This window comes from Lynx rufus, unplaced genomic scaffold (genome assembly GCF_022079265.1).
Source record: "Lynx rufus isolate CCGP_SWC_20201006 ecotype Redwood Valley unplaced genomic scaffold, mLynRuf1.p SCAF_16, whole genome shotgun sequence".
Classification (NCBI taxonomy): Eukaryota; Metazoa; Chordata; class Mammalia; order Carnivora; family Felidae; genus Lynx; species Lynx rufus.
The window spans coordinates 43537308-43552369 of NW_025814830.1; the positions used below are offsets into that span (position 1 = coordinate 43537308).

General features: G+C 47.9%; 1 protein-coding gene across 4 annotated transcripts; it reads right to left on the reverse strand.

Annotated features, from left to right (window-relative positions):
- Nucleotides 1–4662: 4662 nt before the first annotated feature.
- Nucleotides 4663–13328, reverse strand: ATXN1L (ataxin 1 like). 4 transcript variants are annotated; one of them, XM_047078713.1, is made up of 3 exons: nucleotides 13244–13328; nucleotides 11061–11128; nucleotides 4663–9903 (listed from the first exon to the last, which is right to left on the reverse strand). In XM_047078713.1, exon 3 carries the CDS (start codon nucleotides 9784–9786, stop codon nucleotides 7720–7722), a length of 2067 nt encoding a protein of 688 aa, XP_046934669.1. In that variant the 5' UTR covers nucleotides 9787–9903; nucleotides 11061–11128; nucleotides 13244–13328; the 3' UTR covers nucleotides 4663–7719. The 4 variants fall into 4 exon arrangements, with proteins under 4 accessions (XP_046934669.1, XP_046934672.1, XP_046934670.1 ...); XM_047078716.1 differs by having other exon boundaries at nucleotides 4663–9906; XM_047078714.1 differs by having other exon boundaries at nucleotides 10615–11128.
- Between the last annotated feature and the right edge of the window lie 1734 nt (nucleotides 13329–15062).

A 15062-nucleotide genomic window follows, 5' to 3' on the forward strand; every position in this document is an offset into this window, starting at 1 on the left:
GAAGCAGGCACCAGGCTCTGAGCTGTCAGCAGAGCCCAACATGGGGCTTGAACTCACAAATCAGATCATGACCTGAGCCAAAGTCTGGCGCTTAACCAGCTGAGCCACCCAGGTGCCCCATAAACTTAAAAAAATTTTTTAATCCTATGCTAGACAGCAGTCAGCTTTATTGAGGAATATGTTCACAGAAGTAGCTCTAATATTGGAGCATCTGAATGGCTCATTTGGTTAAGCATCCAACTATTTGTAATTAAAAAAAATTTTTTTTTTAGTTTATTTATTTTGAGAGAGCACGAGCTGGGGAGAAGGGCAGAGAAAGCAAGAGAGAGAGAGAGAGAGAGAGAGAGAGAATTCCAGCAGGCTCCGTGCTGCCAGTATTGCGCCCAATGTGGGTCTCGATCTTACAAACCATGAAATCATGACCTGAGCCCAAGTCAAGAGTCGCTCAACCAACTGAGCCACCCAGGAGCCCCCAGTGTCCAACTCTTGATTTCAGCTCAGGTCATGATCTCACTGTTTGTGAGATCCACCCCCCATGTTGGGCTCTTGTGCTGACAATGCGGAGCCTGCTTGGGATTCTCTCTCTCTCTCGGCCCCTCCCCTGCTCGTGCACGCACTCTCTGTCTCTCTCACTCTCAAAATAAATATTTAAGAAAATCTAAAATTTCAAAAAAATTAAATAGCTCCAATATTAAGATCTATAGTACCAAGGAACTCTTGTTTGAGAGAAGTGATCCATCTTCTTATTTATTCCCCAGAGCCAAGGTAGAATAAAACCCATTGAGAAAAATCCAGAATTAAAGTGAGAAGAGAGTTGAAGTTGACAGTGGTCAAAGCCCAAGCAAAATGACCATTTTGTAGGTCTGCCAAGCCGAGGAGCCCAGAGCTGAGGTCATTTCTTAAAAGTGTCTGTGATGGTACAGAACAAGTACAGAACTTTCCTTAGCCTGCACCAAAGGTTGTGTACAGTTTAGATAATTATAGATCTTGAGGTCCAGAAGGAAGTGCCCTAGTTAAGCTGTAGCCAGAAAAATAACTATGCCAGGAATGTGGACCTCTTCCAATATCATAACAAGGAAACTTGGACTCCTCTCCGACCTCCATAGGTTTAAGGCTATTAAATAGTGTTAACTGACAGCCCCCGCCCCCCAACCACCACCACCAAACAGGTTAATTCCTACCAGACAGGCTGAGATAGTTCTGTTTGGGGAACACAAAAATTTTAATAAACTTATTTCAAAGTACTGGACTTTTAAAAGAAAATACTTAATGAGCCAAGTGCCTGTCTCACAAAGATCCATATTGAACTTTTACTTGAGATGCTTCAAAATGGTTGAGTAGTCACTCTGTGTCAAAGATTATTCTGAGCATTTTACATAGATTATCTCTGGTAAGTATCACAACAAACTGGTGGTTAATACAAACTCAGGAATCTCATGCCTGGATTTAAAATTCTGCACTGCCCTTTAAAATCTGTAACTTTTGGGGTGCCTGGGTGGCTCAGTCAGTTAAGCGTCCAACTTTGGCTCAGGTCATGATTTTGCAGTTCATGAGTTCAAGCCCCACATTGGGCTCTGTACTGATAGCTCAGAGCCTGGAGCCTGCTTCAGATTCTGTCTTCCTCCCTCTCTGCCCCTCTCCCACTGGGCCTCTCTCAAAAATAAACATTAAAAAATTAAAAACTATAACTTTTATTAAAACAAACTATAACTTTGGGGGGAATTTACTTTAGTCTTCGTTTCCCCAAACACAAAATAAAAATACTAGCAACAAGTGACTATTAATAAATAGCTAATATATATTAATAAATGTAACTTAGGATAGTTTGTGGCACCTAGTAAGTGCTCAATAAACTGATCTGCGTCACAATCGTGTGTTTCACCTCCTACTACTGGCAAGCTTTCTAATTTAGAAGCAGTAGTTATGATTGCTGCTGATGTATTCCAGCAATTTCTGGCAATATTCCCGAGGAAAGGAAAGAATTGGAGAAAAGGCCAGCAGTGAGGATATCTACAAGTCCTTGTGATTGATCATGCTAACATCTAAGTGTATAGGTAGACTTCTGGATCATTGAAATACATACCAAAAGAACGTGCAGCCATGCTTCAGGACTAGCTTGCAAAATCTGCCCAGAGTCCACCACATAAAGATGGGAACAATTTGGTATATTACAAGCTCTCCCACAAGCTATCCCCCACCCAGCAGCCACCATCTAAGGCTGGGATAAGAAGAAGGCGCAAACACCAGAAGGAAAAGCTAGTAGTTTATATAGATAGATATATAGATATATAGATATTGATATATATTGTGTTTACATAGTCCACAAGTTAAATGCAGGTATCCATAAGAAGAGCATTAACAATAAAAATACAATCTGTGTGTAGCCAAGTACAGAGACTTAAAATGGTAAAACAGCAAAAAGGATCTCACAAAAGTACAAATATACAGTACAAATTGATTTATTTAAAACAGTTACAAAAAAGCACAACAAAATAGAGATTATCCTTAGAATTATTAATGCTTTGTTAAAGATCAGGTAGGATTAGAGGGTAAGAAATGGTACTGGGTGGGGGGAGCACCTGACTAGTTCTAAGGCTTTAGATACAATGCAGTTGATTACATATTAATTCAGCCATTACATACTGGGGATAGTAGTTGGGGGATCAGTAATTTATCTACAGGGAACTCCTACACAAATCAGATCCATCCAGACCTCCCCAGTGCCATCCTTCTTTACTCCTCAGGACCCTAAAGCCACCTGGATGACAACATTCCTGCTTTCCTATCTCCACCCCATTCCCTATCCATATATTCTTCCCTCCCCTAAGGTGCTGTGCAAGCTGAGAGCAGTCTGCTCTCTGCAGCTGGAACATATACTGTTTTGGCTACAGGGATCCTGTGTGTGACTAGGAAGGTTGTAGGGGACAGCCTTATTTTAATACTTCAAGTTTGCCACGAGTACAGTCAGTCTCTTCCCAACACAATCTATATTCTCTTGAGTGTATCAAGCAAATGAGGGATGCACCCTGCCTTCAGCAATACTAGCAATGCACTAACCACTCACAGCTCACAACCACGTGCAAACTCCCTGTCTAGGGAGTGGGTGTAAAATCACTGTGTCACCAGCTCCCTCTCTCTGAAGAACCTCAGTCCCCGTGACAGTCATAAAGACAGAAATAAATGCTTGCAAGTTTGACAATAGGTAAAGGCACATGGGCTGCTGCCATACACACTGCAGACAGGAACCCAATTTGAGGCCATCTTCACTGCTGGGCATCTGCAGTAGAATGGCTTTGGGATCACACAGACTGAGTTTGCAATCTACCAGGGGAGGATCTAGGCTTAACAGGAGAACTAATAAAGAAACCTTAGTGTGAAAAGTGCATTTATTACTACTGTTCCTGCTGGGGAGGCTCAGCAGGGCAAACCGCACCAGCTCTCCTCCTTCCACCCCAGGCACTGTGCATAGTCTGCAGGTAAGGAGAGAGTGCAGTCAACTCTAGCATCGAGGGCCGGTGTCATCCCAGGCCCAGACCAGGTTTCTGGCCCAAAGATGGACCCTAGAGTTGAAAGAGCAACTGATAGCTGCAAAGACCCAGATGCTTATTTTATTATTGCATAATGTGGGAGGCCTTCCCTAGCCCAAGGGAGCTGGATGGTGAAGGCTTCCCAGCAAAGGGCTAATAGGTTCCTGGTCAACATCCACCTTACATAGTCCAGCTCTTCAACTGTAGTGTACACTTTTTCTCATCTGGAAAGTATTGTAGCTTCGGTGTGGTTTATAAAACTTAGCCCTAGGAGGCCAGGAAGTCTCCCTAAAACTTGACCTCTACCCTTTGCTCTTAAGACTGTGACCTAATCTCCATGGCCAGTTCAGTTAATCAGGTATCTTTACTCCAATGGACCCAGGCCCTTTCCCAGTCAACCCACATCCACCCTTCATCTCCAGTGTGATCATTCACCTCTCCAATGTGCCTGCTTGTTGCAGGTCTAAATCATATCACCACCCTGTTTATCTCCTATGATGTCCACTAGTAAAAATAAAACTAAACCCACAGAGGGGCTGTTTCAGTCAAACTTTAAATGCTCTCCAGTCCCAGAATCCACTTAACTGGAGCCAGATGAACCTCCCTAGGATGCTGACACAGGCCCTAACCTGGTTCCTCATCATTTATTTTAAAAACAGGATACAAGATACCACAAAGGAAAGCGATTAATACATAGAAAACGCCCACTAAGAAGACCTGCTTGCTTCTCCCTCAAGACAGTCAGATTTTGGAGCTAAAGGGCTCCCAGCAAGCACTGAAGCCATATCCCTTTGGATTCACCAGCCCACCAGCAGCATTTCATACTATCCCTATTCAATAGGACTTTGCTATAAAGTAACACTTGCACAGGTAAGAGTGGACAGGATGCCTGGATTTCCCCTCTATGCTCAGACATGGAAGGACAGGGAGCTATAAAGGGTAGCAGGCAGGACAGTGAGCAGACAGCAGCAGTGGCAAAGCAGCACAGACCAAAGCCCTTGGTGTTACAACTGACTGGGACCAAAAATGTAGAAGGGTCAGTCCAGATCTGCTAGGGGCCCTCCCCTTGGGTACAAGCATTCAGCTCTGAATTCCCTTCCCCCACACCACCACCCTCCATGCCCCCCACCCCTCCCCACGTACACTAATCTTGATAGGAATGATGATCCAAGACTTGGGCATATTACTCATCCTTTACCTAGTCACTCTACTCCCAAAACGGTACAAAGCCACTCCTGTTCAGTGCCAGAGTTAGCAGGCCTCCTTTCTACTCCTTAACTCTGGGAATCTCCTACTACTGACAAGGGAGTGGCTCTGGCCTGCTTCAACTGCCCATTTCCCAAAAAGCTGACAGCTTCCACTAAAATGCTCACTATCCCCAAACTGCTCTTAGGTCTCTTACAGACGTATGAAATTCCTTTAAGGAAGAACAGATACACCACAGGCTCCTTTTATTTCTCATGCCTGGAAGAAAAGACTGAACCAGAAGGAAAAGGCAAGCAGAATGCCACAGTTCTGACCAAGATTTAGAGCACAGAGCCTCTGTTCCTGGGAGCCCATACTTGACAAAACACACCTCTGCAGCTTTGCAAAACCGAGTATTAATAAATTACATACACATGGCATGGTACTAGAAGAGCTGCTGATATTCCTTCACCAGCAAGAGACAGAGGAGAACAGCAGCAGAAAGGTCAGGGCCCAATTTGTGCACAAGATTTTCTCTTTCCAGGATTCAGTGGAAATTACCAGGCTGAGAAGTGGACAAACTACTGTATCTGGTTGGACATAGGTTTGCTCCCACAAGAGGAAGCTCAATTGGTGTCCTCGGGGAACACTTCTTGAGTGTCTACTGTGTGAATGCCACTGTATTCAGTTGGTGAGCCTTCCTATGAGGAAGGATGTTTCTGAGAAACCCGTGCAAACAATAATCCCTAGGAATGAGTTGACCACGGAACAGTCAGAGATGAGGCCTTCTCCTGGGGCTGTCATCCGAGAGGATTCCTCAAGACTTATTCCCACAGGCCTCCTCTGTAGGAAACAAGCCAGAGAAAGCAGCATTCAGAGAAAATGGGGGACAGAGAAGGGAAAGGCGATGATCCCACATGCATACAAGGTTGAGTGTTTACCACACACAGTTGGTGTTTGGTTCTGAGGTGACCTGGAGACTTAAGTACTCACAGTCAGGTCAGCAGCTTCCTTTGGATGGGCCCCTAAAACCTGACTGACCAGGTAATTGCTCTCTAGGAATGAAACAGTGGCATGTAGGGCTTGGAGCAAACAAGCCGGTCTCAGTCACTTAGTTCCCCCCGGAGAACAACCTTTAGCACCAGAACACTAAGAATGACTCCATTCTCAGAACTCCCCCTCCCCCCAGGAGGTAGGTAAGATTATTAATCCCCATTTGGCAGCTGGGGAGGAAGTGAAAGAGCGAGAGGTCACAAGACTTGCCTGAAGTCCTTGACAGAGCAGAGATCAGACCTCAGAGGTTTGGGACTCCTGATGGCAGGCAAGGCCTCGGCCAGTCCAAGTACATTTCTAAAGAAAATGCCAGGATCATATTATGGGAGAAGCCTCACCAGAGAGCTGGGTGGACAATACCCTGAGTTGCTTCAAGAGTCTGAAGACCCCTGAAAAACAAACAAAAAACCCACCCACCCACCTGAAAGCTGGTGGGGGAGCCTAATTCTCAATACCCAGTGGAAACCCACAGTCCAAGCTGATGCTAAAAGTTGTGAAGAAAACAGGGGCTTAAGACACAAGGGGACAAATGCAACTAAGATTAAGAATGCTCTTTGCAGAGGAATTCTCCACCACGAAATGAAATCTAGAAGACTTCAGGTACTAGAAACTTATCAAGACCCTTATCCCAGAACCTCAGAGCTGGCTGTGGGAGGGGATGGCTCCGAGAAGCCTGATTGCTGACAGGAAGTGGAATAAGATGGGAGGGGCTATGTAAAAACGCCAGGATGGGCACTGCCCAGCCAGGTGTATTTGCCCTGACCCAGGGCACAGTTCCCTTCTTGTTTCTCTACCAAGCTGTTCAGCTGCAGAAGAGGAGGGGACATGATTCTTTATGAGTTTTTAAAAATAGGAAATATAACTAAAAAGGAAATCAAAGAGACCCCTACACACCAAAAACAAGAGGTCTTGGTCAGAGGAGACAAAAACAATTGTGCAGAAGGGGAAAGGCAGTGCAGCTACAAATCAGGCCCAGGTCAAGACACCATGCAGAGGTTAGGGCAGCAGAAGGGTGGGGACAGCGCAGGCACTTAGGCACAACATAGACAGAGGAGAGTAGGGGACTGGGTAAAAAGGTCCACTGGTTCTTTCAAAAGTCACCATTACCAACTAGAAATTCAGTACAATTTCGAAGTAGGTCTGGCATGCTGGGTAGGAGGAGCTTTGTTACATCAGCTACCTTTCCAGAAGCCCTGCCTAGAACCCGGTCACCTGGCCATCAGGTCTTTCTCCTAAAGTCCCGACTGGGTCCCTGCCAAAGCAGTACTTCACTCTGAACCCTGGAGGGGTTTCTCTCTCTCCTGGTGCTAGAAGCCTTGTGGGAGGAATGGTGGGGAGATGGGAAAGGGCTGAAGCACAGAATCAAGCAGAGTCCTGTAGATGAGTGCTCCTCCCCCACAAACCCACAGACATCTGTAACAAAATCACCCTTTAAAGTGCACAGCTCTCAAAAGAAGAGTTCTGGGTGGGAACCCTCTTAATCCCAATCATGGGGCTTCCTGCCCTCCCACCACAAAAAAGAAAGGAAAAAAACTTCAGACAGTTGAACTGCTACTATAAGCTGTGGATCATCATTTTTGGCTCTTTCTTTGCTCCCTCCCTCTGCCACCTGCCCCCAAAACCCAACTTTCCCCTTGCAGGAGCTAGGGATGGGGAGGAAAGAACAGGGAGGCCCTGATATTTGGAATGTTTCTTATCTTGTGTGCACCCCCATCCTTCCTTGGCTCAAGCCTGCTGCTCTCCATCGCAGCACCCTCTGGGGCTGTCCTGAAAGGCTGCCATGGGGTAATGAGCAACAGACCCTGCCTTGGGAGGCTGCCTTCATGCCTCCTCTTTCCCCCCCAATCTCACTGCCAAGAGAGCCATTCCCTGCTCGGCATGTGCAAATCCTCTGCCTGCTCACGGTGAGGCCCAGCTCTGGGGTGAAGCCCCAGTCCTGGTCTGGGAGAGAGGTTCATTTTCCTGCATTGGAACGCCCTTCGATGGACAGCTTTACCTCCTGTGAAATGAAAGAGGGACGGAGCAGTGCAGCCCGTGCTTCCTCCCCTTGCATGCTGTATCTTTGGAAGCTTGGGGCTGGCCAGCAGGCCTGAGCACCAGGCTCCGGCTGCGAGGGCTCTACCATTTGGGAGCCCTCGCCTGGCGGCTGGCTCTTCCCCTCACTGTCACATTGCTCTCTGGGTCCCAAGACTGTCCTCTCAGGCCTTTCTCGGGGGGGACCCAGCTGGCCTGGGGGAGCACAGCTAGCCTGAGAAACTGAGTTACTGTTCAAGCTCTGTAAACTGATAGAGATGCAGACATCTCCCACCTGCAGCCGATGGCAGGGCAAAGAGAAGAGCTGTGCAGTCCTCCCGGGGCTGCAGGAGGACCAGCCCTGGCCATATACAAAGAAGGGGTGCTCAGGGGGCACCTCGATGCTCACTTTGCTCTGCTGCTCACCAACCACGAAATGCAGCATGACAAATCCAGGCCACTGGCTCTCCTGAATGTCCACGACCGTGCTAGAGTCAATCTTCAGCCCCCCGCTCACTTCGGCACTGCGCACAAAGTCCTGGGTCTGGAGGTCCTCCACCCGCTTCAGCTCCCCTGTAGCCAGCTGGATGATGGCGCCTTTCATGAAATGGGAGGGCACGTGGGAGGAGGTAATGGGGGGTGGCGTTGGCTCCTTATCTGGGAAGGTGGCTCTGGCCTGCATGTCCAAACTTGATGCCACCAGGATCTCCGAGCCCATGGGCAGCAGACCTGGGTCAGTTCCAGTGGGCACCAGGTTGCCATTGGCTACAACCATTGCTTTGGGTAAAGGTCTGTGTTTCACCGGTTCCTGATGGGATTGAGGGTAGAACCCTCGGGCCTGATTTTTCTCGGCCATCTCTGCTGGGTTCCTGGCTGACCCTCGCCCCTCACCCTGATGGTCGGGTGTATGATGGGACAGGTTGAGAGGGCTGGGCTCATCCTTCCTCTGAGCTGTCACCACACGATAGTCCTGAGAAGCTAAAGCGCCAACCACCCGCTGGACCTCAAGGTCGGTGTCTGGGGTCCCTCGGTGTGCTGGCACTGCCACCTCCACCCGTGCAGTCTGAGAACCTGAAAACAACTGTCCATCCACCACACATTCTACCACTGGCACCAGTCCCTGGCCTTCACTCTTGCTGTTGGGGGAGTCGAGGGCTTCGCTTTCCCGTCTTACTAAGTTTCGTTCTCGCTGTCTTTGTCCATTGGCAGCGGCTGCTTCCAGAGCAGACTGGCCCTCCTGAGGGGTAAGAACTGGGCTGGCACCTGCTGGAGGGGTTTCATGCAAAGTGTACCCAGCAGGTAGCCTGGACATCTGATAATAAATGGGCATCCGGCCTGGAGCAAGGTCCAGCGGCTGAGTACTCGAGTGATGTGGCAACTGCCCAGGTGGGGAGGTGGCAGAAGGGACTTTGTTGAATGAGTGGGCTGGGGAGGAAGCCTGGGGGGGAGGAGTGGCTCCTTCTGCCAGGAGTGAGGCATATGGCACAAAGTGAGGAAGGTGAGAGGTGGCGAGGTTGGCAGAAGGAGAAAGGAGGGGACTTGGTAGGAAATTAGGTGGCACAGCATAGGGAAGGCTATAAGGAGACCCGATAAACTGCAGAGAGGTGGACGGGAGTTGAGCATAGTGGATTGGGGGATAGTGGATTCCTGGATGTTGAATCAGTGAAGACGCTACATTAAATGTGGGGGGCAAGGGGCTCATGTTCACCACAGATGGGAGGCCAGTTGGGGAGAAGGTAGCAGGTGGCACAGCCACCTTATACAGCATACCATACTGGTCCACTGTCAGACCAGTGATGGCCTCAGCTCCATCACCCCCCAGGCTGACTCTGGCTCCTGCCTGGCTCTGCCCGGCCACCACAACCCCTCGGGACCATTCAGAGGCATCACTGGAGGGTGTGTGGTTAGTTGAGCAGCTGGTAGTTCTCCCCATATCCTCGCTGGTCACGGGGAGGTCTCGTTTCTTTGGTGGAAGGCATTCCTGACTCCTCTCATGAACAGGTTTCATATTGCTTTGTGGTGTTCCTTGAGCCTGGAAGGGGTCGGCTTGCTCCTTGGGGCATCAGAAGGGGCTTCTCTGTGGCTCCCCTGCACCCCTCTCTGCTGCTGGCTGGGGCGCCCACATCTGCTAGGGAACAAATCAGAAGCAAAGAAAAGTAACCTAGGGGTGAACTAAGTCAAAGGAAGTAGCAGAAACCATGCCTATGGAGGAAGATGTTACAAAGGGTGCTGCCAGGGGAAAAATGTATGAGAAAGGGGCAAACAAGGATGCCACTCCCCTATCCATCCAGCCCAGGACATGAAAGAAATAGGGAAACCAGAGACAGCTACAAGAATAAACACTCAATGATACGTAAATAACCTGTGGGCTCTACAACCCCAGAGAGACCACCATCTTCATGATTAGCTGTGCCTTGACAGGGACCTTGACTCTTCCCAGCCTTCTTCCCTAAGAGAAGATTTGACCACATGGTCTTTGCTGCTGGTTCTTTTTCCTAAGCTTCTCCTTTTGTCACCAAAGACTACCGTGCTATCTTCTTTCCTGAACATATGACCTCATCCTTGCTTCCTTTCCCCAGCCTAATTTGGGTTATGATCTCACCTTTTCCCATCCCCCCACCCCCACCCCCACCCCAGACCTGGTTACACTCTCATCCTCCTTTGCCTCATATCACCACTATCTCAAAGACCCAGGTGCCAATGAAAAATAGTATCTTCTTTGCCGCATGAAATACTACATTCAAATTTGGGCCCTATGGGGAGAATGATTGTACTAGTGTGTTTCATAATTTATCTGTTTCTCCTCCTCCCTAAAGAGCAACAAAACTCTTCTGACCTCAAATAGACTTTTTACCCCCAGTCTGGAAAGACTTCTTTTCTTCTCATTGGCCATCTTCAATGTACTTTCTTCATTCATTCTCTTTCTATTGTCCTGTGTATTTTCTTTTCCCAATGGCTCCTTTTCCATTGTAGGTCTGCTCTAGGAACAACTTCCTAAAATTCTGGCTCCATTCATTCAAACTGCTTATTACTATCATAGGCCTATATGATTCATAAGAAAGCTCTCTCTCCCCTTTCTGTCACCTTTCATACGTGCTTTTGTCCATTGTCATAAAGTATCCTTTTGTTCTGAACATTTCAAGGCATACAAACTTTGTCACCTATTTCTTCCAATCAAGGCTCCAGTTCTTTAGATCTGGGTATCACAGTGTGTTCTGTTTTTCCACTCTTGAATCCCAGATGCTTTTTCTGCAAGAAGGTGTCCAAAGCTCCTGTTATTACCTGAGCTTCCAGTGGTGCCTCTGAGCAGCTGTAGTAAGAAGCAGTGTCCTCCCCACTGCCTTGGGAGCCTAGAAAAAGAAATAGGGATAAAGTAAGCAGGAGCCTAGACTCTCACTTTCCCCTGAGTCATCCAGAAAGGTAATTCTAAAGCCACGAAAACATTAAAGTCCATGAGTCCCTGCCTCATCCTCTGCTCCTGAGGTAACAGTACATTTATCCAGAGTGTGTAGGCATTTTTTTTTTTAATTTTTTTTTTCAACGTTTATTTATTTTTCGGACAGAGAGAGACAGAGCATGAACGGGGGAGGGGCAGAGAGAGAGGGAGACACAGAATCGGAAACAGGCTCCAGGCTCTGAGCCATCAGCCCAGAGCCTGACGCGGGGCTCGAACTCCCGGACCGCGAGATCGTGACCTGGCTGAAGTCGGATGCTTAACCGACTGCGCCACCCAGGCGCCCCCAGAGTGTGTAGGCATTTGAATAGAGAAAAGGCTATGTCTTAAGCTCTAATTTGTAGAAAGACATCCCTGAAGAAAAATTTTCAAGCTTCGTCGTTTTCCTTAATGTCATATTCTTCATTCTCTACCTGTATCCATTCCCAAAGGTTAAATTTACTTCCAATCCCAATTTCAGGTAAATGCACAACCAAAAATGGAAGACTCAACATTTATTCCCATGTGACCAATGGGAAGCTGGAAAAATCAACTGTATTGATTTCACCTTTATTCAGGGATGATGAAAACAGATGTGGAGGTTATTTAAATGACAAAAGTGGCACTAGAGAAAAAGAACAATTATTTATGTTTCTGGGGCAGAAAAAGAGGTCAAGGGGGAGTCACTCAAGGGGAAGCCTTATTAACGGATTTTCAGGGTAAAAAAAAAAAAAAGGATCCTTTGGGTGTGTGTGGGTAAAATGTTCTGAGTGACAGCTTCGTACCAAGTGCTGAATCAGGTGTGACAGAAAATGAAAACACTGCCTTGGTCCTCATGTAGCTAACAATGGGGAAACAAAACTCACATTAAACTATCAATACCTTAATCTACACAGGCCATTAACATCAAGCACTCAAGAAAGGAACCTTAATCTCTCAAAACAGCTAAAGTAATATTGACCAATACTCCGAGAAACTACCCACTGTCCTGTCCATGTCCTACAGAACTGCAAGCCTCTAATCAAACTGAAGGCAACATTTATCTCTTTAATCGAGTGGCAAGGTGTGTATATACAGGAAAAGGTGATGAGATAGGAAAACCTGGGGGAAAGAAAAATTCTCAGTTTCATAAACACAAATTACACGGTGGGCACAAGTCCTGCGTCCCTTCTTTGGCAGCTTCAGTTCCAGCTGAAAAGCAATTAGCTTTCTCCCTCACTGGCAACAGAAATTGGGGTCACATCTCCAATCCCTGAACGATCTTTGCTTCCTGCAACTAAAACCTTAAGGAAAACCTGCCTCTGGGTTAGCCAAACACAGCCTAATAAAAGAATTAAAAGAGGCAAAATGTGAGGGAATGACAACAAAGAGTCAAGCCTGTGCACCAGGTTCCCACAACGGAAAACACATTTCGGAATCCGAAACCTCGGCTTCAGGAGGGGCTCAAAGAGGACTTCTCAGGGTGTAGACGCGGCTTGTGACCCTGACCGAGCTAACGGGGATGGGGGTTAGTCCTGGAGAGCTGCCAACGTTGCCAGTCCAGAATCAAGAGATTGAGCCCAAAATTCGGTGAGGTGCGCCCGCCAGAAAAGAGTGGAGCTTGGAAGAGACTACGTGTTATGGCTTCTCGTGATCCTGCAATCCTTGCTTCCACAAGGGTAGGGCCCGAAATTAGAAATTCAGCGTTTAGGGGTGGGGGGTCGACCCTTCAAACAGAGGGGCAGAGGCAAGGCCCTGCAGACGATGCTTCCTTGTTCGGGGGCCCCTTCCCGCACCAAAGACTGGGACACCCCGGCCCTCAGGGACACAGCCGCGGGGGCTCCAGGGCCTGAGGCCGCCTTCTGGGCCAGGCCGGAGAAAAGCGCGCGGGACTCTAGGCGCGGCCTCTTTCGCTCCCCGGGTTCGCGGTTCTTGGGCCCCGGTCCGGCGGGGCAATGGGTTCCAGGAGGCCACTTCCTCCAGAGCTTAGAGCCCAGGCCTGCGTGGCCTCAGTGAGGCAGGCCCAGCGGCCCGCACTGCCGGCGACACTCACCGGCCCATCTCACGGCGCTCCTCGGGCTCCTCCCGCTCGTCCCGGAGCCACCGCGACCGCGGCCGCCGCCATCCCCGGCCCCGGAGCCGCCCCACACCCAGCGCCCCCCCCAGCCGGGCGCCCGGAGATGGCGTCAAGTGCGTTCCGCCCCCGTCGCAGGCAGATGGCGTCAGGGCCCGAGCCCAGGAGCAACGCCCAGGAGTACCCGGGAAGGGAGGGAGCCGGCCCCTGTCGCCCCTCACCCCCAGCGCCCCCTCTGGTGGGAAAAACGAACTCCTCCCCTGGGGAAACAGGGTCACGTGAAGAAGGCTGGGCCGGCCCTCTCACCCTGACCCCACCATGACCCCTGCAGTCTCTGTACTCCTGTAAATTCTGGGGGTTCCCAAACAGAGCCTGGGGCGTGGCCAAGAGCGACCCTCACGTCCTGGATTTCCCAGGCCTAACTCGTGAAGCCTCTTCTTGGGAACCTCGGGGAACTCAGAGGAGACCCCTGCCCAGGAGAGTAGTAAGGTGATCTCCCTGGAGACCCAGGGTAGAGATGGGAGCTCTTTGAGTTGAGAAATGGCTTTCAGGGGCATGAGAATGGACCGGACCTAGCATTTAGGGGAAGATGAAACAGTGGTGAGAATTTGCGGGATGAGAGGAAGGGGGTTCATACAGTGGGAAGGAGCTTGATTTAGTAGGAAGAGGTTTTGACTACTCGATTAAATATTAAGTCACCATTCATTGCCAATTAATTAGCCATCTTCATAGTAACATAAACATCTGATTAACAAAAAGTGAAAGCCAGTCGAATTTGTACTCTGATTACAACTGTGTAAAAAAGTAGTTCTGTATACAAAAAAAAAAACCAGAGGGAAAAAATAAGTTTAACTATTGGAGAGACTGGATTCTGAGTGGATTTTCCCCCTTTCAGTTTCTGCAAACTCTTTTCACCAAATAATGAATGATTTCTGTTTGATTTTAAAAGTACTGGCTGGGCTCTGGTCCCTACTCTGTAGCTATCTCACCTTAGGAGAAAGTCATTTTACTACTTTAGACTTAGGTTTCCACTTCTGGAAAATGAGGAGCTTAAATTAGATGAAAGGGTGGTAGTAAAATGTAGATAAAAGAGCTCTCTATAAACATTGTAAGTGAAAATGTAAGCAAATATGTACAATGTGATATCCTGCATTTAATGTGAAACATAACATATATAAAGTCATCTTTATGTATCTATACAGAAAAGGAATGGAAGGATATGTAACAACTAGTTAACATTGGTTATCTTGGGAGAGAAAAGTGGCACTGGGTGGTAATCAAAAGATAAAAAAGGGACTTATTTGGATTTTGTATGAGAATGTTATCTTAGAAATATTAAGATGAGTAAGTTAAAATACAAATAGAGTATATGGTCTCTTCTAAGATTCTTTCTAGGGAATCATTAGACCTCAGTTTTGGTATTTTCTGACCTGGAAGGTCACAAAGGATTATCAAAATCATTGAATCCCGCCCCACCACCACACACACATACCTTGCACCAGTGGGTGAAACACTGAAGCTACTCATCTGTAGCCATCTAAATCAGCAGAGGGCTGTGCTTCGAGGATATTAGTATTATTCATGACAGTTGTCTTCTCTCTCAATTTGGCCAAGAAGGAAGTCCTGTGGTCACTCAATGACTCCGTTTTAGCACTAACTGGCATTCTGGTTTCTAGTTCATTGCTTAGCTCACTAAATTGGCATTAAAACTGCCAAGATAAACAAATAAATAAGCCTATACTCTTTTTTACATGAAAATGATACATGTACTGCTGTCTTTGCCAATTTTTTCCATATC

Excerpts from the sequence above, each read along its gene's own strand:
- ATXN1L (XM_047078713.1), bottom strand. The coding sequence starts at position 9,786 with ATGAAACCTGTTCATGAGAGGAGTCAGGAATGCCTTCCACCAAAGAAA.